At 42.2% G+C, this 18849-nt stretch overlaps 1 protein-coding gene across 3 annotated transcripts in view; it reads left to right on the plus strand.

The window, feature by feature from the left end:
* The window catches only part of LOC131943221 (four-jointed box protein 1), a 64824-nt gene extending 47999 nt beyond the window's left edge, over positions 1-16825 (plus strand). For all 3 annotated transcript variants that reach the window (XM_059303232.1, XM_059303230.1, XM_059303229.1), the window contains exon 2: positions 15024-16825. In XM_059303232.1, the coding sequence (XP_059159215.1) occupies positions 15198-16742 (1545 nt within the window). In that variant the 5' untranslated portion in view covers positions 15024-15197 and the 3' untranslated portion in view covers positions 16743-16825. The remainder of the gene's footprint in view (positions 1-15023) is intronic.
* Positions 16826-18849: the final 2024 nt, after the last annotated feature.

Below are 18849 nucleotides of genomic sequence, written 5' to 3' on the forward strand. Positions count from 1 at the left end.
CTGTGTTAAATACATAATACATTACTGTGTTAAATACATAATACAACACTGTTAAATACAGTAGCATAGGCCCTACTGTGCAGTCTTACGACTCGCCCAACCCGAACACGACGCAAAGGTGTGTCCCTGCGCTCAACAGAATGTTTTGTCTAGATCTAGGTCTAGGTCTATACAGTATAACATACTGTGTTCTTTCATACAGTTCTCCATTGTTTTTTAATACAGCATCGCGTTGTCTAAAGTATACAGTACTGAGCTTTTCAATACACTGCCGTTTTTTTTGTTGTTATTACAAAACTGTATTGTCTTTTAGATCTACAGTATTGTGCTGTTCAATACACTGTCGTTTTTTTTTTATGTAGTACTGTGTTGTTTAGTACAATACTGTTAAATACAGTACAGTGGTGTTCAATACACTGCCGTTTTTATGTAGTGATGTGTTGTTTAGTACAATACTGTTAAATACAGTACTGTGGAGTTCAATACACTGCCGTTATTTAGTTGTTAGTATAAAACTGTATTGTTAAATACAGTATTGTGCGTTGTGTAATACGGTTTGCACAGTATTGTATGGTGTGTGATACAGTTGTATGTGTTGTGTGTTGTAGTTTGTACTACGTCTTGTGTGATACATTTTGTGCTGTATGTTGTGTCATTCAGTATATTACTTACAGTTTTATGTTTCAAAGTTTGAAATACTTTATGTTTAAAATCAAAGGCCCTATGGGACGTTTTTTTTAAATTTATAATTCCTTTATTTAAATACTGTAATGAGTGTTGTGTTTTCAACCTTTTTTTTCTTAAACTATGAAACTATTTAGTTTGACTTAAAAATACAATAACATAACAATCCTAGTACGTAACATTAAAAATAAAACCTCATTATTTACGTTACTGGTGTTAACAAAAAATCGACAAAAGGAAGTTCGCATGGAAAATAAATTGTACTGTTTTCATTATTTTTATAGTTTCTTCAATGAAAAGTAGTTTCAGTATTTTATAAAAGTATGTTTATAAACATAAAGAAATCGCCCTTTCCCCCCTCGAATAATCACAATTAATAACAAAACTAGTACAGTCAGCTAAGGTGTTTCTGTTTACTGTATTGCTGTTATGGTTAGAGTCAGCCAGGATACGATTCCTTGCACACATTCCTTGCTACTATAACCCTTTGGATTAAGGTAAGGATTGGCTCAGTTATACGAGCATGTCATCTGTGACTAATCTCTCTACACTATCCTAGGAATATTCGACACACATTCGTATCTAGAAAATCCACATAACCATAAAGTTAGGTTCTGGGTTCGCTTCACCACATAACCATAACCTAAGGTCACGTCTGGGTAATCTTTATAGACTTGCGGCATTATGTTATAGACTTGCGGCATTATGTTATAGACTTGCGGCATTATGTTATAGACTTGCGGCATTATGTTATAGACTTGCGGCATTATGTTATAGACTTGCGGCATTATGTTATAGACTTGCGGCATTATGTTATAGACTTGCGGCATTATGTTATAGACTTGCGGCATTATGTTATAGACTTGCGGCATTATGTTATAGACTTGCGGCATTATGTTATAGACTTGCGGCATTATGTTATAGACATGCGGCATTATGTTACCCACTATCTGCCTACCATGTACATAACTGTTTGGTTTATCAGGACATGGCCAGTAAGCTTTATCCCACCCCTCTATTCCTCTCTCACGTCACCACAAAAAGACACCCCCCTCCCCCGCCTCCAGAAAAAAGACAGACACACCGAACATAGACCGATGTTTGATGTTTGAATATAGACCCATGTTTGAATATAGACCCATGTTTAAATATATAGACCCATGTTTGAATATAGACCCATGTTTGAATATAGACCCATGTTTGAATATGGACCCATGTTTGAATATAGACCACTCTTTGAATATAGACCACTCTTTGAATATAGACCACTCTTTTAATATAGACCCATTTTTTTAATTTAGACCCATGTTTGAATATAGACCGCTGTTTGAATATAGACCGCTGTTTGAATATAGACCCATGTTTGAATATAGACCGCTGTTTGAATATAGACCGCTGTTTGAATATAGACCCATGTTTGAATATAGACCACTGTTTGAATATAGACCCATGTTTGAATATAGAACCAGGTTTAAATATAGACCCATGTTTGAATATAGACCCATGTTTGAATATAGACCCATGTTTGAATATAGACCTATGTTTGAATATAGACCCATGTTTGAATCTAGACCCGTGTTTGAATATAGACCCATGTTTGAATATTGACCCATGTTTGAATCTAGACCCATGTTTGAATATAGACCCATGTTTGAATATAGACCCATGTTTGAATATAGACCCATGTTTGAATATAGACCGCTGTTTGAAGACATTGAGCTCAGGTGTTGAGAGTTTACTTGACAACGCCAGAATGCTGTTTGCTTAGAGATTATTGGGGAAAACGTTATCACACTTGCCGATGAATAGAACTGTTGGTGACGTCATCTCACATTTTTCATATTCTCTTTCTCCCCCCCCCCCCCTCCACTTCTCCAGTCACCTCATACGCGGGGATTTTACTAAATTCCATTGGAACAGGTGTTTTTTTTTTTAAACTAAAATATTTTATTAACTGTTTCAGTACACTTCAAATACCATAAGCTTTGCACGTACACTTTGAAATCTTAAAGATGTTTATTCACTCTAAATGATTTGCGCGAACTGCTTCTGTAAAGCGATAATTATACTATATACTTCCTCTAAGCGGCATAATTTTAAAACCAATGTTTTTGTAAGCCTCATGGTCTGTATAAATGTTCCCAGTATGCTTTGTGAATAGTTCCCCTTTACTGTTTAGTATTGGTACCGCGACTGTGGGTGTGTGTGTGGGGGGGGGGGGGGTGTAAGGAACATCCAACCGTATACAGGTCGACCCCTTTTTGAGTGGTCCCCTGATCCCACGCGTGGTATCCCCAGACCACTCACCTAACCTACACCTATTACAACTTCTATTCCGATTGAGTTTACAAACCGAATTACAGATGTTTTTTTAAAATCTATTTTTATCGCCGTTGTTATTTCTCGCACAAGTGGCGCGGTGGGGGCGCTCAAGTGGGGGAAAAACAGCTCGGATCTAAATTACATTTTAAAAACAATTTTTTTTTCGTATCGTTCCACAACACCCTAATTAGTTTGATTGCGTGTTTGTGCGCCCACGTGTCGCATGTGCTCGCTAAATGAATTAATCTAATCCAGAGAACCAAAAATATGATGTATAGCTTTCGTGTTGTAAACGGACTAGCGTGTTATTGTGTTGTAGATTGTGTGGCATCCATCTTGTCACTAGGGAGTTGTTTTTAATAGCGAAGTTCCCCTTTTCGAACTTGGCTGTCTATCGGGTAAGTGAAGTAGAGTTCATCTGTTTCTGTGACCTTGGTATGTGAAGGGATAGAGTGGTCTGAAGTATGCCCAGCCACAAATTACTTTCTTTTATGGGGCGGCTTGGTCTAGCGGTAGAGCGCTAAACTGCTAATCCGAAAGTCTCGAGTTTGAACCCGGACTCAAGTAAGTTCAACGTCCCTGAGTCCACCCAGCTCTGGTGGGTACTGAACTCACGTTAGGGAAAGTAAATGTTTAATAGTTCCGTGGAAGAAGAATCGAATTTTTTTTTAAAAATTTTTAAATCTTCACCGTCAGCGTAAACGGAAATGTTTTAAAATTACAGCATAAAAAGTGTAGCACTCGAAAAACTGACTTTTTTTTTCTCTTTTTTTCTTGTACTCTTAAATTAAATGTATTAAAATTGAAGCTCAAAAAGTGGGTTACTCGAAAAACTGATTTCTTTCTCTTTTTTCTTCTACTCTTAAACTTTAAAATGTATTAAAATTGAAGCTTAAAAAAACTAGAGCATGCACACAAAAAATATAATTAGAAATCCCGATTCAATAGCCAATTTAAATTTTGTCATAAATATGTTTGGTGTGAACAAAACTATTTGTTTAAAGGTTTCAATTTCTCTGCATTTGCACATTTTATATTTGTAACTACATTTTTTTTCCCATAATTTCGAATGTTTCATAACACTGTAATAAAAATATGAAACACAGAGAGAGCTGCTCTAGACCACTGGCCAAGCTGATGCCATTAGAACCATATATTTTACATTTTTACAAAAAAGAAACACAAAAATCTTTTTTTTTTTTGGTCATGTGCGTGTATGAAATCAGCCACTTCAGTTTTTATTTTAATTATAGAATTATAGTTTAAGCTTTAAATTCCCAGCCTATTTAAAAAAGTGTGAAAATCAATATCACATCAAGAATGCTCTTAGATTTTTATTTTATTTTTCCCGTCAGCTCTCCTGACGTGTGTGTGGGGGAGGGGGGGGGGGTGCTGCTATTATTTTATATTTCCTGCCGTAACTTCAAAGCTTCACCCCCCCCCCCCCCCCCCCCCCCCCCCAGAGTTCACCGTGTCGCTCCTGTAATCTCCCTGTTCCGTTACAAATTTTTTCTCTAAATTACACGTTTTTTTTCACGTTCTCATAAAATAATGTAAGCTTTGAGCACTTGAAACAAAATTTTGACATATATTTTTCTTTCTTTTCTTTTAATATCCCCTTCTCTGTTTTATTTATTTATTTTATTTATTGCCTTTTCTAAATGCCAATTCACTGAAGAGATTTTTCTTTTCTTGTTTAGCATCCAAAAATCTATTTTGTTAACGATTTTCTTCTTGAGATAAATAATCTCATAGGCTTAAATATTCTTATAGGCCTGCCCATGCTAAAAATCAGTCGGATGAAAGATATTGCTGTACATATTACAAAAACACCTTTATCGCGGACTATCCGGGACGAGTTATGATTCCTACCCTTTGTACACAATGTACACAGAAATGTACACAAAATTATGGTACCCTTCCCTTACAATAGCATCTATTAATGTACACAGTATTACGGTACAAGATGTGTTATGCGTTATTACAGTGATGTGGCCTGTGGTTACTATCCTGTATTTTGTTTCTCAATGTGGGGTTTGTGGAAGGGGTCTTTTTAGTTCTGTTAATCAAGGAAGGGTTAACATATTGTTTTTAAATGTTTGTAAACAATATCGATATGGCAATATCAGTATCGAGTTTATCAAAGCCTTACATATAGGGTCATAGGCCCGGGTTTATTTTTACGGTGCGATACAAAAGTTAAGAATTGAATAAGACGTGTCGAATATTCAGGACGATTTACAAACGTCTATGTTTGCTTTATGAATCGTGTGTGAAAAAAAGACTCGAATCCTACTCCATACTTTAAGACGTCTGTCAGTGCGAGGTAATTTTGACATCTGGGTCTGTGTTTTCAACAGCCAACATCACCTACCAAAGTACGACGTACAACTGAGGTACGACTAAGTGAGGTACGACTAAGTGACGTATGACTAAGTGACGAATTGAATCACTTTCCACGGTCAATTAGCCCGAACCGACGTATTCCTGGTGTCACGCCATCTGCCCGTCTCACAGTTTTTGAAAAATTGAAGTCTCCTGGGGTTTTTTTTTAAAACACCTACCCGGGGGGGGGGGGGGGTTGTCGAACGAAATGAGAGCAGGCGAAACTGTAGCAGACGATTTGAACGTTGCAACGTTACATGTAGGCCACAAGCGCTCCGTCAGCCCCTTCAGGCCTGTCGGATTATGATGGATTGTCCACTCCCCCCCCCCTTCCCTGTGGATGGTCCACTCCCCTCCCCGTGGATGGTTCAAAAGCTGGGGATCAATGGGGTTAAGAGGAGAGTATTACATCATTCGTGCTGGTCCGTGTCATGTTGTATGGGCGCTTGTCGTGGTTGTCGTCCGTTACGGATGTGGAGTTAATACAGCTGGGTGGTTGTAGCTGGTCGTACAGCTGGTCAGTTGTAGCTGGTCATACAGCTGGGCAGTTGTAGCTGGTCAGACAGCTGGGCGGTTGTAGCTGGTTATTCAGCTGGTCATACAGCTGGGCAGTTGTAGCGGGGCAGTTGTAGCCGGTCATACAGCTGGTCATACAGCTGGGTAGTTGTAGCTGGTCACTTTTAACCGGTCAGTTAATATTGGTAATTACCCTGTGAGTTATAGCCGCTTACACAGCTCATCAGTTACATTTGTTCATGTAATTTTGTTTCCACATCTGGACTAACCAAAGGATCCAATAGCCTTTGTGACATTGAGTATTTTCTAGATCACGCTGTCTTCTTGACGAATATTCCCAGAAAATTCAAAACTCGAAGTAGTGCTCTTGCTAGCCTTTAAACTCTTAATCTCTCGCTAGATTTAAAGCTTAATCTCTTGCTAAATATTAAGCTATGTTAGCACCAGACACCTGACGTATACCCGTAAGTCTACTGACAATAATGTGTGACACAAACACCTGACTTGTCAGTTGTCCAAACATCTAAGTTCCACAGGACAGCCATCCACGCATCACCCCCTAACCCACTGTGTGGTTACCTTGGTTCACGCTGTTGTAGATCTTGATTTTTTTGTTTTGTTTCTTAAATTGATCGAACTTTAAAAACAAACACCCATGGTGGTCGCGGTGATTGGTTGAAAAAACAGCCCCGGGGGTCGCGCACCCCGGGGCTGACACCCTAGTGGTGACACCTTAGTGGTGACACCAATCAAAACATCTGGATTACCGGTCCTTGTCTGCTGGAGTTACTCGCCACGTTTGATAAGAATTAGAACCCGCGGTCGTGCCCCGCTGTCCCCCCCGCCCATGTTGACATAGTATTTTGTTGTCATGGTAACGACACGGTCGGCCAATGTGATTAAATATCCCACCCCCCTCCCTGCCCCTTTTTTGCTTGTGATGTATACAGAGTATGGTTGCGTATAAAGAAATAAGAAAAAAAATTGCGGTCGTGATATATGATTGGTGGACTCTAGCGTTGAACTCAAACATAAAGCTGTGACTGGGGTGTGAACAAAAATTGACTCTCTTTCGGAATAAAACAACCACATCGGTTCGGGGGGGGGGGGGGGTCGTCGATCGTTTCAGTCACTTCCGGTCTGGTTTCTGGCATCTCATTGACATTCTGAACTCTGGCTGGGGTCAGTCAATGACCCGTACGGGTCTTGGGTTCAAGGCAGTCGGTGACCCCAGGACGTGACCTTATTGGTTACAGCGCTGGCTTGTGCACGCTGTTTACTGAAGTAATACAGTGTCCTTACTAGAGTAATCAGCGTCTTTACTGAAGTGTCCTTACTGAAGTAATGCAGTGTCCTTACTGAAAGTAATCTGTGTCCTTACTGGAGTAATCAGCGTCTTTACTGAAGTGTCCTTACTGAAGTAATCAGTGTCCTTATTGGAGTAATCACTGTCCTTATTGAAGTAATGCAGTGTCCGTACTGAAGTAATAGTGTCCTTACTGAAGTAATAGTGTCCTTACTGAAGTAATCTAGTGTCCTTACTGAAGTAATCCAGTGTCCTTACTGAAGTAATCCAGTGTCCTTACTGAGTAATCCAGTGTCCTTACTGAAGTAATCCAGTGTCCTTACTGAAGTAATCACTGTTCCTATTGATGCAACCAGTGTCATTAGCCATTTAAAATCGTATTTCCATTAAAACCATGCATTCTATAATCCATACTATAATATATCCTTATCATTCCATTATCCCTAGAATAATTCTGTTTCCCCAACATCGATATCTCAACCAGCTATTCCCATATCACCCATTTCCCTATCATCCATCTCTCCAACTTCCATCTCATCAACTCTGTTTTAACGTTTATCTCTCCACTATTTCATCCATTTCAAGTATCTCATCATCCACTCCACCGTCCATCCACCGTTTTGTTATTTCTTCCACCGTTTGTCCTTCTTAACTGTCAATCCATCCACCTCCATCCCATCATCCAGTCAATCCACTACCTCCACTGTCCATCATATCCATCTTCTGACACACACCCTCCACCCCTCCTCCCCCTGACTTCCTCCCTAGCCTGTCGTCCCCCAAACATTCCTCGCTCCGACATTGATGGATAACCCCTGGACAGGTTACATGTTCATCGCTTTGGTGCGAGTTGTCATACCATTACCAGATGTCATCTGTCATCTCATCCTCACATGTCATGTACCATTGACATCTCTGATCATCTGCCGTGTTAGCCCTAGTTTTAGCTGGTGGTACCACACCTGTCCCCCCACTCACATAGTTCAACACCTTTTCACGCCCAATACACCTCAAGACCACCTCCCCTCACTCACACACTTTTAACCCCTGCCTCCCCCCACACACACCTAAACTGTCTCTGACCACACATAAATCATTTTGCCTCTCTCCACACACAAAACCTCAACCCTACCTCCCCACACTCAAACTCTGCCTTCCCAACACATAAATCAACTCTGATTCTCTACCCCCCCCCCACACCTCAACTCTACCCCCCCCACACACACATACCTCAACTCTGCCTCCCCCACCTATCACCCATACACCTCAACTCTACCTCCCCCCCCACACATAACTCAACTCTGCCTCCCCCACCTATCACCCATACACCTCAACTCTACCTCCCCCTACACATACCTCAGCTCTGCCTCTCCTCCACACATACCTCAACTCTGCCTCCCCCCACACACAAACACCCCCACTGCCCCACTCCACGAATCCCAACCCTCAGGTAGTCGATCAGCGTGTGACGTACACATTCGACCGTGGCGGGAAGGGTTTCATCTTCCGGTATGTCAGACTCATCAAACCGTCGGTTAATCAAGTCACGTGGGAGGTGACGTCACCAGGACGTCGAGTCAATAATCTAACCGTTGAACAAATGACGGCATGAGCGCTGTTGGACATACACCGTCATCTCACCCATCTGACAAACCTGGCCTGTCAACTGCAACTGTCAATGTTATATGGATGTTACTTAAGTAGATGTCAGAGTTATATCGATGTCACAGTTATATCGATGTCTTTTATGGACAATGTGGATGCCAGTGTTAGAGAGATGCTATCATTATTTTGATGTCAGTGATGTATTTCATTCTTCTTTGTGGTCGTTCTTAGTGAGTATTATTTATATCCGAGGAATCTAACAAGTCGACCAACGACGTGTAGTTCATTCATATAAACCACGTAAGTCTTACACAATAGTTAAACTGTATTGTCTGTATGCAAGGGTGTGGGGGTATTTTAGTGTAAGGACAGATGTTTTTGTTGTTAGTTGTAGTCGTTTGAAAGATGTAAGGTAAACACGATGTTGGTCTGTTTTAGAGGTGCTTTAAATAGTGTCCTTTACAGTCACAGTTTACACATCGACATATGCATCAGCACACGTCTACTTTAGTGTCAACACAAGTCAGTTTCATTGTTAGCAAATGTGAACATTAGCAGAACGACACTTCAGGCTAGACAATAACAGACTGAGACAAAGTTGGCAAGATGTACATCAACTAGATCAGCAGCAAAGACAATTTGAGACACACAACACCAACACACTCGACATTGACACAAACAACAGCAATTCAATAAAAAAAAACACTCTTCTTCAACACTATCAACAACACAATCTACATCAATACTACATTAAACAGGACCAACAAGTCACACACATAAACACGATCAACAACAACACACTACACATCTACACACACAATAACGACCAAATCCGCATCATCACACTCAACAACACACTACACATCAACACGTCCAGCAACACACTTCACATCAACACTATCAACAACACACTCTACATCAACACTATCAACAACACACTCCACATCAATACTACCACAAACACGACCAACAAGTCACTACACATCAACACAATCAACAACAGACTACGCATCAACACGCCCAACAACACACTACACATCAACACGCCCAACAACACACTACACATCAACACAATCACCAACACACTGCACATCAATACTACCTCAAACACGACCAACACGCCAAACAACACACTACACATCTACACACCCAACAACACATACATCATACCTTGACACCACGAACAACTGGCAGCCCAGACAACCAAGCATTGAGTGTGAGTACATACGGGCCACTCCCCCCCCCCCCTGCCCCGTCCCACCTCATCATTGAATACACCTTTCTTGTCGGCTTTGTTTATTTTAACCACTTAACCACACCTAGCGACCCGACCGTGCTTTCAGTTCATCAAAACAGACATGTATTCTTTCATCAACAGCTCATCAAAACTTCACGCTTAATTTATTGGCATATCACACATATACATAGCATATTCACATATATTTCACACAAATATGTTTTACATTTGACACATAGGCTACTAGACACAGATACGATTGGCAATTTTAAAGATATTTAAACCAAATGTAAAGTTACACAAATAATTCGGTCTTATAATTGAGTTAATTAAAATTCTATAAATACACTATCCGTCATTATGTATTACTATCCACAGACATACCGCCTGCATATACCCTACACACTCACACCTATAACCACACCACTATCTACCTTATCATACACACCACTCACACACACACCTCACACACTATACCCTCACAACTACCGCCCACACACGCCTTACCCTCACACAAACTACACCACGCCCACAATCACGCCACACTCTCGAACACCCCACACACACCTTCCTCACAAACACCACTCACACACCCTCACAAACCCCATCCACACACCTCAACCTCACTAACGCCTCACCCTCAAGCACCACCATCACACACAACGCCCTCACACACCATCAGACACAACCCCCACACCCACACACTACCACCTCCCACACATCTACCTACACCCACACTCCCCGACTCAGCTCACGTCCCACCTAAACGCCCTCACCATTACGTCATCAGGTTTGCATCCATTTGGCTTTCATTTTGTTTCTCGCTAAACAGACCTGCCACGTGACGTGCCTGCAGATGGCGCCCTCTGTACTCTCTACTCCCTCTGTTTCCCTACCGACTGCAGGACGGGGACTGTACACTGTAGCGAAAGTTCTAAAAATAAACAGTGCAGGTTCGTGTGCAGACGTCACCACCTGTCATAACCAGGTTGGTGAGGTCGACATGCAAATTACCCAGGTGTCTCACTAAACATTTCCAGGTCCCTTAGCCCCAGGTGTCTCACTAAACATTGCCAGGTCCGTTAGCCCCAGGTGTCTCACTAAACATTGCCTAGTCCGTTAGCCCCAGGTGTCTCACTAAACATTGCCTAGTCCGTTAGCCCCAGGTGTCTCACTAAACATTGCCAGGTCCGTTAGCCCCAGGTGTCTCACTAAACATTGCCTAGTCCGTTAGCCCCAGGTGTCTCACTAAACATTGCCAGGTCCGTTAGCCCCAGGTGTCTCACTAAACATTGCCAGGTCTGTTAGCCCCAGGTGTCAAACATTGCCAGGTCCGTTAGCCCCAGGTGTCTCACTAAACATTGCCAGGTCCGTTAGCCCCAGGTGTCTCACTAAAATTTGCCAGGTCCGTTAGCCCCAGGTGTCTCACTAAACATTGCCAGGTCCGTTAGCCCCAGGTGTCCATTGCCAGGTCCTTTAGCCCCAGGTGTCTCACTAAACATTGCCAGGTCCGTTAGCCCCAGGTGTCTCACTAAACATTGCCAGGTCCGTTAGCCCCAGGTGTCTCAAATTGCCAGGTCCGTTAGCCCCAGGTGTCTCACTAAACATTGCCAGGTCCGTTAGCCCCAGGTGTCTCACTAAACATTGCCAGGTCCGTTAGCCCCAGGTGTCTCACTAAACATTGCCAGGTCCGTTAGCCCCAGGTGTCTCACCATGCCAGGTCCTTTAGCCCCAGGTGTCTCACTAAACATTGCCAGGTCCGTTAGCCCCAGGTGTCTCACTAAACATTGCCAGGTCCGTTAGCCCCAGGTGTCTCACTAAAATTTGCCAGGTCCGTTAGCCCCAGGTGTCTCACTAAACATTGCCAGGTCCGTTAGCCCCAGGTGTCCATTGCCAGGTCCTTTAGCCCCAGGTGTCTCACTAAACATTGCCAGGTCCGTTAGCCCCAGGTGTCTCACTAAACATTGCCAGGTCCGTTAGCCCCAGGTGTCTCAAATTGCCAGGTCCGTTAGCCCCAGGTGTCTCACTAAACATTGCCAGGTCCGTTAGCCCCAGGTGTCTCAAATTGCCAGGTCCGTTAGCCCCAGGTGTCTCACTAAACATTGCCAGGTCCTTTAGCCCCAGGTGTCTCACATTGCCAGGTCATTTAGCCCCAGGTGTCAAACATTGCCAGGTCCGTTAGCCCCAGGTGTCTCACTAAACATTGCCAGGTCTTTTAGCCCCATGCAGGTGTCCATTGCCAGGTCCTTTAGCTCCAGGTGTCTCACTAAACATTGCCAGGTCCTTTAGCTCCAGGTGTCTCACTAAACATAGCTAGGTCCGTTAGCCCCAGGTGTCTCACATTGCCAGGTCCTTTAGCTCCAGGTGTCTCACTAAACATTGCCAGGTCATTTAGCCCCAGGTGTCTCACTAAACATTGCCAGGTCAGTTAGCCCCAGTTGTCTCACTAAACATTGTCAGGTCCGTTAGCCCCAGATGTCAAACATTGCCAGGTCCTTTAGCCCCAGGTGTCTCACTAAACATTGCCAGGTCCGTTAGCCCCATGTGTCTCACTAAACATTGCCAGGTCCTTTAGCTCAGGTGTCTCACTAAACATTGCCAGGTTGTTTAGCCCCAGGTGTCTCACTAAACATTGCCAGGTTGTTTAGCCCCAGGTGTCTCACTAAACATTGCCAGGTCCGTTAGCCCCATGTGTCCCCACTAAATATCGCTCATGTAGATTTGGACAAGAAACACCAGTCAACAAACAAACTGTTATCGACATTTGAGCAATTTCTGTCTCTGCCTGCATTCAACTAGAGCCGTTGTTTCTTGAGACATTTTATGTGGCCTTTTGTCTTTGTTGTATGGCGATCTTTGTTTCTGTTTGTCTTTTATTGCAGTCTTTGTTTCCGTACATTACGTTTAGAATTTTGGTGGGTAAATATTTAACGGGAGTCTTTGTTTCAGTCTATGATTTATTGCCATCGATATTTCGTTTCTTGATTTCCCTACGATTGTATGGCACTTCGTTTGCCACTTTATCTTAATGGTATTTTCCTTTTCTTTTTAAAGGGTTCTGTGTTGATTGTCGATATTTTATAAAGAGAGTTTTGTTAAAATTTCATATATATATATATATATATATATATATATATATATATATATATATATATATATATATATATATATATACTATGAGCCACGTTTTCACCTCTAATCATAGGCTACATTTCTAGCCTTTAGCCACGACCATACCAGGAGCCCACAATTTGAATTAGCCCCCCCCCCCCTTCTACGGAGGGACTCTGTGAACGTCTGACCTTGTGTAACCAACGAAATGACTTAATGTTTATGACTTCTGGACGTCTGTTTATGACTTCTGGACGTCTGTTTATCTACTTTTATCACCGCGAAGACCCGTGTATGTATCTGTGTCTGTGTGTGCATGTCCGCGTGTGTTGTTTCTGTCGTGTGATTTTTTCATTAATTTCCCGCCGTCCGTTGTTTAGCCGTCTGCCCGTATGACCAGATAACCGCTACAAGTTGTTTTCTCAGCAAATATCACGTGCTCGGCTTAAGTTTACTGTGTCAAGGTCACTTATTTCCGTGGTTTCTTTTTAGGAATAATCCATATTAGGAATAATCCTTTTTAGGAATTACCTTTTTTAAGAACATTGATTTCACTTGAAACTAGCGTTGTGATATAGCTCATTATTCGTATAATCCTTGGTAAATTACCAATAAATAAATTAATTAATATTTTTAACTCGCTATGCGCAATAATGTGTTAATAAATAATTCCCAACTTTTTATATGAAAATGTAATCTAAACTTAATTGTTAATTGAAAATAAATAATCTTATAGTAATGTGCAATAAATATTCCAGAATTATTAAAATTACCTTAAGTTAAATCTATAAAAACTACAATACTATATGTTAATAATGCAGTGTTGAATTTATAATACTTCTAACAACTTTTTTTTCTCTAAAAAGCGACTATTATTAAAATAAAGCAATTAATTTTCAACGTATCGATCTATTGAATTCTAATGAATTTTCAGATATAATTGGTTCTCCTAGTTGATGAAATTTCATGCTGAAAAATACATCATAAAATTTAATTAAATTTTAAGTATTTGCTTTGAAAAAAATAATTAGTCCGATCAATTTTGGGCTATTTTTACTCACAAAAAAAACAACAACAAAAAACAAAAACCACTAGTTTATTTATTTTTTATATAACCACAGTTAAAACCAAAAGGCTGCTCGCTATTCGCTTTTTTCATGGGTGATCGACAATAGAATTATTGGCCTACTATTTGGTAGAAATAGTTACCATGTCCTTCCACAATTCTACTTGTATTCTCAACTGTTTTTATTGTATTATGCACTATTCTTTTAATAATTAGAATTACTTTTTTATAATAATTAAAATCATAAAAAATAAGAATAGTAATTATTAATATATTCTTTTATTATGGTTATTATTTTTATTTTATAATTAGTATATGATATTTTTTTCATTTTCTTACTACCGTGGCTCTTCTTCCTATAATAGTTGTTTTTATCGTTGTTTTAATTGCCTTTGTTTTTTTATAACGTCTCTTCTGTTTAAGATATGACTTAATTAAAGACCTGATTAAGTAAAGACCTAATTTCTTTCGTTGAATCGTCTCTAATATTTTAGCTCTAACCTATTGACAAGAGCAGGTTCAGTAAAGACAAAGACAGACTCGAACCTCTACTAGACACGAACAGGTTTAAGACAAAGACAGACTCGAACCTCTATTAGACACGAGCAGGTTCAGTAAAGACAAAGACAGACTCGAACCTCTACTAGACACGAGCAGGTTTAAGACAAAGACAGACTCGAACCTCTACTAGACACGAGCAGGGCTCTGTGTTAATTCGTAACACACAATCGCTGTTTAAAAAAACATGGCCGCTAAATCTGTCGCTCACGTGTCATGTTTTCTCTTTGCAGGTAGTAAACAGTCGCCATTTTCTTCCTTGACAACCGTGAATCCGCCTGTCTGTTGTTGGACCAGCAAACAGCATTGTTCACCGTCGTTTCGGCACCTTCTGTATCACCACCTTCTGTATCACCACCCACCGTGTCACCACCGCGCCGGTACACGGGGATGACCCCGGGGGTAGAATGAAGTCAGGTCTGCTCATGATGACGGGCATCGGTTTCACCCTCGGGCTGGTCTTCGGCCTCCTGCTGCAGCTCCCCAGCGACTCCAGCCACCCCGCCGACCAGCTGCCGCCCCACGCGCCCCCCAGCTTCCGCTCCCGCCGAAGCCTGAGCGAGGAGGGGGAGAAAAATCTCCGCCACCGGCCCCCGAACCAACAGATCCGTAATACAACATTCCCGGCTTCCTCCAGCGTGTTGGCGCAACCAATGGGCAAACAAAGATCAAACCGGCTTAAACCGGAATGGCCGGCAGGGGGCAGGGCTAATGCCTCGACGGCTGCAGGAGATGATCGCACACGCTCTAACGGTACACAGTTATCCGGCCCGGCCGTGACCTTGGGGGAGTTAGCAGGCGAAAACAAACAAGACTCTGGTCCGACTGGAAACGGTGGCCAACTGTCACAGGGATCGCGTCGGGAAAATGAGGTGAAATTCAAAATTGAGAAAGATCCAGTTCTAGTGGATACTGTTGGAGATGGTGATAACCCGAAACGTGTTGTTAAAAGGGAGGCGAGTGTTGAGGTCGCCGGTCTGGCGAACTCCTCAGAGGATAGTTTCTACCTGCAGAAGATCGTCCACGGCGTCACGTGGAGCCCGGAGCTGGAGAAGTCCTGCCCCGCGGCGTTCCTGTCCTCCGATGTGGCCGCGTGGCGGCGCCGCGTGGAGAACCTCGATGTGGTCAAGATGGAGGAAGGCTGCGGGCGGATGCAGAACCGCCTCGTGACGTTCCGTGACGCGACGAAAGCCTGCGCGCGGTACCGGCTCAACACTGACCAGATCCAGGGCGAGATCTTCTCTTTCTATCTGGCTCGTCTTCTCAACATGACCAACACGCCGCCCACAACCCTGGCTCAAGTCGACACATTGTCGTCTAAATGGCGGACCGTCCACTTACAGCTGTCTCTCGCCCAGTGGGCCGACTCTAAACTTGTGGTCCTCACCCAACACATCGCCGACCTCTCCCCCGCCCACATCCCTTTAGAGTTCAGAGAAGAGAAAAACAAATTAGAGCCGACGCTAGCGGGCCTAGGCATGAAGTCCCAGCCCGAACTCTGCGAGCTGGTGCAGTGGTCTGATCTCATCATCTTCGACTACCTCACCGCCAACCTCGACCGCGTCATCAACAACATGTTCAACCGCCAGTGGAACGACCAGATGATGAGCAACCCCGCCCACAACCTGGAGCAGCTCAAGGACGGGACCTTGGTCTTCCTGGACAACGAGTCGGGGCTGTTCCACGGCTACAGGCTGCTTGACAAGTACGCCAGCTACCACCTCGCGCTCCTGCATTCCCTCTGCGTCTTCAGGACTCAGACCGTCGACGCCGTGACGCGGCTTCACAAGGCGTCGAGCGTCGGCCAGGAGCTACATTCCCTGTTCGCCGCCAGCGAGCCCCTCCACAAACACTTGGCCAAGATACCAGAGAAGAACGTCAAGATACTTCAGCAGAGACTGGACGACGTGTACCAGCAGATAGCTTGGTGCCAGGGACAGTTTGGCAGATAGTGATGGCCAATATGGCAGATAGAGATGACCTTAGTTGGGCCAACTTGACAGATAGTAATGGCCAATTCAGATAGTAATAACCTTAGTTGGGCCAACTTGACAGATAGTGATGGCCAGTATGGCAGATAGAGATGACCTTAGTTGGGCCAACTTGACAGATAGTGATGGCCAACATGACAGATAGTGATGGCCAACATTACAGTGATGGCCAAAGTCTGACCAGCATTTGTTTGACATTAACGTGTGTTCATTGCTGGTTGATTTTACCAAGGTGTTGTCTTGTAGCTCAAGAGTATGGCCTTTTCTTTTTAGCCATGGCCAGTTTGGCCGAAACGCAGAGTGGAAAATGTTAGTTGTATTCACAGTGGCCACAAAGGATGTTGACATGGGAAGCGTTGATGTGTGTCTGGTTACAGTACAAGACATGGTAGTAGTAAACCTGTGTGTGTGTGTGTGTGTGTGTGTGACTGGTTACAATAAAAGACATGGTAGTAGTAAACATGGTGTGTGTATGTGAGTGTGTCTGTGATAAATTGACAAATGTGCCATCTCGTGGTCTGTGTTGTCACGTGGAATGTGAGGCCACTTGGCCAACTATCGTGTGACCAGTGGAAAGGGCCACTGACCAGTGTGATGTCCACTTCGCCACTGTGTGACCAGTGGAAAGGGCCATTGACCAGTGTGATGTCCACTTGGCCACTGTGTGACCAGTGTGATGTCCACTTGGCCACTGTGTGACCAGTGTGATGGCCACTTGGCCACTGTGTGACCAGTGTGATGGCCACTTGGCCACTGTGTGACCATTGTGTTGGCCACTTGGCCACTGACCAGTGTGTTGGCCACTTGGCCACTGACCAGTGTGTGCCTCCTATAAACCCTGTTCCTGTTACAGCTGCCATCGACCAACATTCCTAGCCTGGCCTTTTGTTATGTAAATATTCCCCGGCTGTCAACTCACCATCTTCATCGACCATCTATATTAATCATGTTCCCATCTATATTAATCATGTTCCCATCTATATGAATCATGTTCCCACCTATATTAATCATGTTCCCATCTATATTTTAATCATGTTCCCATCTGTATTAATCATGTTCCCATGTGTATTAATCATGTTCCCATTTTTGTTCACCAGGTTCCCATCTATACTAATCATGTTCCCATCTATATTAATCATATTCCCCTCTCTATTAATCATGTTCCCATTTTTGTTGACCATATGCTCATAATCATCGACCATTTCTCCATCCCCATTCACCTTAATCCCATCATTATTGTCCATGTTCCCATTTTCATCGTCCATCCTCCTACCCACATTGACAAATGTTCTATTTTATTTGCACTGTTGCCATCTTTAAATCTTTAACTGATTTATTGTAATATGCCTAGATCTTATTCCCAATTTCACCGACAATATTCCTCTTGTCGTGGGAATATTTATCTATATTTTCAATCAATTCCTATTTTTAAAAATTCCATTTTCTTGTGGTATGTTTTTCAAACATACCAGATGTATACCAATTGTTACGAGCCTTTATAATAGAATGTATTGTAAAACAGTTGTAACAGGTAAAACAGGACTTTAAGAAACATCTTTAGATTGACATTAGGGACACTTACCTGGGACTTTGTTTCATGTGAAAGGGATGGATTGTATTCCACAGCACAAGAATGCGGGGCAGACATTAAAATATTTTAAGAATCAATTTTTATTAAATTTAAAAAAATTTTAATGCAAAAACTTAGAAATATTTCTTTTTTTTTGCCTTTAAAGGCTACATTTTTATTTATTTATTTACATCAACTCGACATTTTAATCTGAGGTTTTACTTTAGTAAGACAAGCTTTGATTGGATGTATCATATGGAGTGGACTGTGGATTTCATTTCTGCACCCACACGTTTTAAGCATTTTTCCAGTAAATAATTTTAATTAGCCTGTACATTTGAAGACATTTTGACATAGTTATTGTTTTTTAAAGTAAGATTTCAATGTGGAATGTTAAAAAACAGTTTGCTTTTGGATGTTAAAAAAAAAACAAATCAATCTTTAGTTAACTCTTACAAATACCACATAATCATATTTTTATAACCACATCTGTCTTGA

The sequence above is a fragment of the Physella acuta genome, unplaced genomic scaffold, assembly GCF_028476545.2.
Source record: "Physella acuta isolate Inbredline_101_S28 unplaced genomic scaffold, ASM2847654v3 ptg000447l, whole genome shotgun sequence".
Lineage (NCBI taxonomy): Eukaryota > Metazoa > Mollusca > Gastropoda > Physidae > Physella > Physella acuta.